Source organism: Uranotaenia lowii, chromosome 3 (genome assembly GCF_029784155.1).
Source record: "Uranotaenia lowii strain MFRU-FL chromosome 3, ASM2978415v1, whole genome shotgun sequence".
NCBI lineage: Eukaryota > Metazoa > Arthropoda > Insecta > Diptera > Culicidae > Uranotaenia > Uranotaenia lowii.
The window spans coordinates 194,179,913-194,187,736 of record NC_073693.1 but is presented as its reverse complement, the minus strand read 5'-3'; the positions used below and the strand labels follow the sequence as shown (position 1 = coordinate 194,187,736).

General features: G+C 36.6%; 1 protein-coding gene across 1 annotated transcript; it reads left to right on the top strand.

The window, feature by feature from the left end:
• The first annotated feature begins 5,989 nt into the window (after positions 1-5,989).
• On the top strand, positions 5,990-6,796 carry LOC129752968 (uncharacterized protein K02A2.6-like). The gene has a single exon (XM_055748759.1). It carries the CDS (start codon positions 5,990-5,992, stop codon positions 6,794-6,796), a length of 807 nt encoding a protein of 268 aa, XP_055604734.1.
• Positions 6,797-7,824: the final 1,028 nt, after the last annotated feature.

Genomic DNA, 7,824 nt, shown 5'->3' with positions numbered 1-7,824 from the left:
GTAAAAGTTTCTTGACATTCTCTTAGAAGCTGAATAGCGTTCTCTACAGCCACCTAAACGAACTTGAAAGTAGCTTTAAGAACTTAAATTTTGGGCTGATTAGCATTCTCTTCAGACACAAACGAGAGCTGATTAAGCTTCTATGGAACCTTTTTAAGGGAATTCCGGTTGCTTGGGTCTGATCTGATCCAAATCAGTCTTAAATTTTAATTTACAGTCTCATTCTGAGGTGAATTGCTAGATCTTATGCAATTAACGTTCAAAACACTGTCTGATTTAATACAATTTTCCACAAGTTCTGGGACTTTTACATACCGATTATCAAAGTACATTTTTCGTCTACGGCTTTACCTTCAGCTGATTCTTCTTCACAAACTATTTTTTCTAGTTTTCTGAATAGGTCTAGGTAGTGTCTTTCTTGATTATTTATTGTCTTTTTTATCTTTTCATTCAAATCTATACATAATAGATTGCTTTTTCCTTATACCAGTCAACAGTGAATTGTTAAAAGGGACCTTCGTGTATATTGTAAACATTTTTGAGTTACAGTTGGATTCAAGGGACGAAAATTACGACTTATTGATCGATAAGCTCGTGTTGAAAAGTAACCAAATCCTTTATCGTTATCTTTTATGTAATTCATAAAATTAAAAATAAAATTTCAGGTTTTCTTTATGTGTTCCAATTTTCATGTCAACAGCCTCAATTTGTTGCTATTACCAGTACTTCAACTGTATTCATATTTTTCTTCTTTTTGTTCCATATATCACCGAACTCAAAGTATTTTAATCTATAGTCGCTACGCCTTTTTGGAATCATTCAATTGATTTATGGAATTTAAAATATTTTTCAAAAATTTTGAAAAAAAAGTCATTAATTATTTTTCAAATTTCGTTAACGAGGTAAGCTGTGAATTCAAAATAAATATTTGTCATTAAATCTAATTTGCAGTTTTAAACATTACGTCTTAGAGCTCTCAGCATTGCGTCACTTATCTTCAAATGTAATTTTGCTCTCTATATTTGTTTTATCCAACATATATTCTATACTTGAATAGAACATTATTTTACATAATAATGGTGGAGTTCTTGAATCGCTTCTAATATGACTCTTTTATTTTATATCTTCTCAATAATTAATCACTTTATTTTTTTCCGTCGGTTTAACTACAGATTTTTCTTCTTCATTTTTTTTATGCTCCTTAAATTACCTACTACCACCACCTACAGATGATTTTACATTAAAAGTTCTTGAAGCGTTTTGGGTTACAAATCCTTAACAACTTAGTTTCTAGTTGATTAAAATGTGTTTTCAGCCCATATTCATCCAATTGTAAATTTTTCTTAAAACTTTATTTATTAAATTTGACATATGTCGTTGTGAGAAACTTCCTCCTGTTAAGATTTATGCTTGTGAAATGTTTCAATTAATTTACAGCGCTCGATGTTTGGAAAGAAATAAATTTCTATATGTTATCACCAACATTGCTGTTTAAGTTACCTTTCGTCAGGTAAGTTATGAAGATCCTTACATGGTTGCACATTAAATTCTTTTTCTTTATTACTCAAATAGATTGAAAAAATGTTTCCATTTTCATTGATTTACCTTTCCAAATTTTCAGCAGAAGATTGTACATGTTCGTTGAGACTCCTACACTTACTTTCTGATCGATTGTGTCCCTCTAATACTTACTTTTTTTGGGTGAAAAATTTGAATTTCCGATTTGAAAACCAATCTCATGCATCTAATGCATCGAAAGTTTAAATACTCGTTTACTAAGAAAAATCCATTATAAATAATTCCCAATCTTTGTTTAGTTGAAAAAACATTTTCAAAATTTTTGTTTATAAAACGTAAAATTCTTTTACTTTTTTAAGTTAGAGCTTAGTTTTTCTCGTTTACAAAAAAATCAATGTGATTTTTTTTTGTCAATGCTCGTTTATTCAAAATTAAGTCATTGACAGTGCTTTAAATACACTTACCTTTAAAAACGGTAGTTTTTTTAAATTCTAGTTAACGAAACATAAACTAAACTTTTTTTAAATTGATTTTCCTACTTTACTTTCCAGCAGTAGAGCTTTTCAGATTATAGTTTATCAAAAAAATATATATATTTTTCATTTGAAGAAATTTTCATTCTTATCAAGTGAAAGAGCTTTTCCAAGATCTCATTATAAAAAAACATTAAAACTTTTGCATTTCTTTGCATCTTACTTTCCAGCGAAAGTGTTTTTAAATTTCATGTTGTAACAAAAAACATTTTTTTTAAGTATTGAATTTTTTTTATTAAAATATTTACATGCTTCTCGTTATCTTACCTTCAGGCAGCAGGACTATCGTTAAGCAATAAATTCAGTTTTTTTTTAATTCACAATACTTTCCAGAGCCTTTTTATTTTTTTCGCATAGTAAAAAGAATCCATTTGAAATGTTCAACGCTTTCGTTTACCAAATATCAATTCAAATCTTATCATGCTTTACATTCTCTTATCTTCTAGCGGTAGAATTTTTTCAAATTCTCGTTTGGTAAAAAAATCAATTGAATGATAAAAGCATTTTTTTCTTGCCTTCCAGGGATAGGGCTCTTTTTTTTAAACTTCCGTTTACTAATTATCAATTTAAATCTTTTCATGCTTTTCTTTCTTTTACCTTCCAGCGGCAGAGCTTTTCGAATTTTAGTTCACTAAAATATATCCATTTTGATCTTTACATTAAAAATGCTTCTTATTCCCTTACCAGCAGTAAAGCTTTTTTAATAATCGTTTAGTTTCCTTTCTTAAATAACAACACTTTTTTTTCTCTTACCTTCCAGCGGTAGAGTTTTTGTCAATTTTTCGCATATCAAAATTCCATTGAAAACTATCCATTACTACCTTTTTCAATCTTTTACCTTCTAGCGGTAAACCTTTTAAAATTCTCGATTATCAAAAAAATTGGCATTAAAATTTTCTTTTCTTTATCGTTTTTCATTCTCTTACCTTCTAGCTGTAGAGCTTTTTCAAACTCTTGTTTATTAAAAATATCAACTAAAAATGTCCAACGCTTTTTTCTTCTCTGACCTCTAAGCGGTAGAGCTTTTTTTGCAAATATCCGGTTACCAATTATCAATTTAAATCTTTCTTTTCTTGTATTTAAATTTTTCGTTTACTAAAATAAAACCATTTTGATCTTTACATTAAAATGCTTTTTAATCTCTTACTTTTCAGCGGTAAAGCTTTTTTTTTACAATATTATTCAATTTTCATTTATAAATTACAATACTTTTCCTTCTCTTACCTTCCAGCGGTTGAGTTTTATCATGCATCATGCATATCAAAATTCCATTTAAAATTTTTCATTACTAACCTTTTTAAATACTTTACCTTCCAGCGGTAAACCTTTTCAAATCCTCGATTTTCAAGAAAATTGGTTGTATTAAAATTTTCTTTTTTTTTTACGTTTTTCATTCCCTTACCTTCCAGCGGTAGAGCTTTTTCAAATTCTTTTTTATTAAAAATATCAACTAAAAATGTTCAACGCTTTTTCTTCTCTTACCTTTCAGCAGTAGAGCAAATATCCGAATACCAATTATAAAATTAAATCTTTTCTTGCTTTTATTTCTCTTACCTTCCAGCGGCAGAGTTTTTCAATCTTACGCTTACTAAAATAAATCCATTTTGATCTTTACATTTTAATCGCTTCTTTATCTCTAACCTTCCAGCGGTAGAGCTTTTTTCAAATATCCGGTTACCAATTACCAACTTGAATCTTTCCTTGCTTTTATTTCTCTTACCTTCCCGCGGTAGAGTGTTTAAATTTTTCGTTTACTAAAATAAATCCATTTTGGTCTTTACATTAAAATGCCTTTTATTCCCTTACCTTCCAGCGGTAGAGCTTTTTTTTTATCATTTCTTTTTTTTATAAATTACAATACTTTTCCTTCTCTTACCTTCCAGCGGTTGAGTTTTTGTCAATTTTTCGCATATCAAAATTCTATTTAAAATTTTCCATGACTACCTTTTTGAATACTTTACCTTCCAGCGGTAAAGCTTTTCAAATCTTCGATTTTCAAGAAAAATGGTTGTTTTAAAATTTTCTTTTTTTTTTTAGTTTTTCATTCTCTTACCTTCCAGCGGTAGAGCTTTTTCAAATTCTTGTTTATTAAAAATATCAACTAAAAATGTTCAACGCTTTTTCTTCTCTTACCTTTCAGCGGTAGAGCTTTTTTCAAATATCCGGTTACCAATTATCAATTTAAATTTTTTTTCTTGCTTTTATTTCTCTTACCTTTCAGCGGCAGAGTTTTTCAATTTTACGCTTACTAAAATAAATCCATTTTGATCTTTAAATATTATTCTTTATCTCTAACCTTCCAGCGGTAGAGCTATTTTAAATCATCGTTTAATTTTTGTTTTTTTTATATAATTTACAATACTTTTTCTTCTCTTACCTTCCAGCGGTAGAGTTTTTGTTAATTTTTCGTTTATCAAAAATCCATTTAAATTTTCCATTTATAAACTTATTCAATCTCAAACCTTCCAGCGGTAGAGTTTTTCAAATTCTCAATTTTCAAAAAAAATCCGAATTAAAATTCTCTCTTTTTTTTTTAATTTTTCCATTCTCTTACCTTTCAGCGGTAGAGGGTTTTTGAAATTTTTGTTTAGTTAAAACATCCATTGAAATTTTCATCTATTTCCCTTCTTTTACCTTCCAGCGGTAAAGCTTTTTAAACTTTCGATTGCCAAAATATCAATTAAAACCTTTTGATCACTCCGATTCTTTTACCTTCCAGCGGTAAACCTTTTTCTTTCAAATTCTCGTTTTCTTGATTTCACTTTATTCAAAGATGCTTTGTAAATATCTTTTAACACTCAACACTGTTTCTAAACAATACTTACTCATCGGGAGCGTATGCTGCGCCATTGTAGTGACCGGACGTCTTACGTTCCAAATCTCGAACCTTTTTTTTCGTTACGCGTTCCATCACCCGAAGCCGTTTTTTGCGTCTGTACGTTCCAAATCTATTTTCTCAACTGATTCTTTCACCGTACTTTTCCCTACACGCCCTGAAGAACATTCACGCACATCAATACACATTCGCAATTCAATTCGAACCGTCGTTTGCTAATCGACTTGTGAATTCATTCGAACACACTCACACAGCTGCAGTTAACGGTAGGTATCGGCCATCCCTTTATCCGCTAGATATACATGCTCAACGAAACTTAATCATCTGTTGCATACATTTTATTCTATTGTATTCATTTATTTTATTTATTCACTCTTATTCTCTACACTCACGAGTCGGGAAAACCAGAATGGAAATCTAACAACAAGAATCCGGCCAAACAACCCCACGACGTCCGTACTGGCAGTGCTGGCAGATGCACTTTGTTGCAGACTGCTCGTATTCAAAACACAACTGCAAGATGTGCGGCAAAGTGGAGCACAAAGAAGGATATTGTGCTTGCTCCAAACCATCCGTGTCCGGTGAAAGTGCATCACAATCAGCACCGAATGCCGGCAAGAAGAAGCACAACAGGAAGCAAGCTGACCGCAAGGGAAACTCAAACGGAGTGTACGCTATCAACAAACAAGGTGTCTTCGGAAGGCACAAGTTCATTGAAGTTCTAATCAATAATGAACCGTTAGAACTCCAGCTTGATTGAGGATCGGATTATACCATCATCTCGAAGGATTCACTTCCCTTGCTCGGCAATCCAAACACTATTCCGACTGAACTTATAGTAGCCACAGCATCAGGCAAACCCCTGTCGTTGGAGTGGGAGTTCCAGTGTGACGTCACGTTCAGAGGGACCACCAAGCGTTCCGTGTGTTATGTCACTCCTGTGTACGGATTCAAGGTTCTCGGAAGCGACCTAATGAAAGCTATTGGGTGGTACGACATTCCGATCAACGATTTCTGCAAGCAACTCGCAAGTTTCGAAAACATGTCATCGAGTAGTGTCTCACTAAAAGCAAAATTTCTCGAGCGTTGCACAAAAACGAAGATGGAGCTGTTTCTGATCGACGGAGCGAAGCCAGTTTTCAAGCCTAAGCGGCCAGTTCCATTTCACTTACAGGGACTGGTCGAAAAAGAACTCAACCGATTGCAGAAATTAGGAGTGCTGGAGCCGGTCGACTACTCAGACTGGGCGGCACCTATCGTGGCTGTTCGAAAGGCTCAGCGCGACGCAGATGGAGATCCGGTGGTCCGCATTTGCGCGGATTATACAACGGAATTAAACGCTATGCTTAAGGCAAACAAGAACCCTCTTCCTACCCCCGACGACATATTCGCCAAGCTGGCAGGCTGTCAATATTTTAGTGTGATTGACTTGTCAGACGCTTATCTACAGATGGAAGTAGAGGAAGACTCGCAGAAGCTGTTAACGATGAACACCCACAAGGGGCTTTTCAAGGTCAAGCGTCTACCGCCGGGAGTGAAACCCGCTCCTAGGGCGTTCCAGAAGGTCGTTGACAACATGCTCGGCAGCCAGGAAGGAGTTGCGTCGTTTCTCGATGACGTGCTGGTATTCGGTTGGACGAGCTCTGAACACGACCGAAATTTAGAACAAACTCTGCAACGGATCCAAGATTTCGGTTTTCGGCTCAAAATCGAAAAGTGCAAACTCTACATGACGGAGGCGAAGTACCTGGGCCACATCATTGACCGCAACGGTATCCGCACGGTCCCGGGGAAGGTGTCTGCCATCTCTCCAGATGCCACCGCCGAAGAATCTCACCGAGCTGCGTTCATTCTTGGGCGCCGTAAATTATTGCGCGAAGTTCATCAAGGAGATGCACCAGCTGCGTAGGCCACTCGATCTACTGTTGAAGAAATACGCTAAGTGGGCTTGGTCGGATGACTGCCAACGTTCGTTCGAGCGCTTCGAGGGGCTACTTAAATCTGACCTGATGCTGACCCACTATAACCCGGCATTGGACATTGTGGTCGCCGCTGATGCATCGGCGCCACGATCCGACATTGTTTCCCCCGACGGCTCAGAGAAGGTGATCCAACACGCCTCGAGATCGTTGACCCCGGTGGAACAGGCGTACGGGCAAATCGACAAGGAAGCCCTCGCGCTTGTCTACGCAGTCACACAAGGGTATTCCGACACACACGTACAACCGACTGCAGCGAATGGGAATCGTTCTGCTGTGCTATGACTTTGGTATCAACTACGTTCCCACGGCGAAGTTCGGGTACGCGGATGTACTCTCAAGACTCATCGATTCGGCGACCAAGCCAAAAGAAGAGTACGTTATAGCTGCTGTGTACCTCGAGGCCGAAATATCGGCGGTTCTGGAAGACTCCGTTGGCAACACACTTGTCACTTGACACAGGGCTGCATTCTTTTTGGTCAACGAGTGGTGGTGCCGGAAATGTACAAGAATCGAATATTGCAACGCCTGCACCACGGTCACCCGGGCATAGTCAGGATGAAAAGTCTGGCTAGAAGTTTCGTCTACTGGCCACACATCGTCAAGCAAGTGGAGGAACAAGTCAAACAGTGCGTGGCCTGTGCTGCAGCTGCTAAATCCGCACTCTCCACCACAAGCTTGGCCTACACCAGCGGGACCATGGGAACGCATACATATCGACTACGCAGGGCAAATCGATGGTCTCTACTTTCTCATCATCGTGGACGCTTTCTCGCGGTGGCCTGAGATTTACCCGACGACGACAACAACCCTAAGGACCACTATCCAATTTTTTCGTAGCACGTTCGCACGCCTTGGCCTACCGATGGTGATTGTGTCGGAAAACGCTGCTCAGTTCAAATGCGACGAATTTGAGTCCTACTGCAAAGCGAACGGAATCACACACATCCTCAACGCG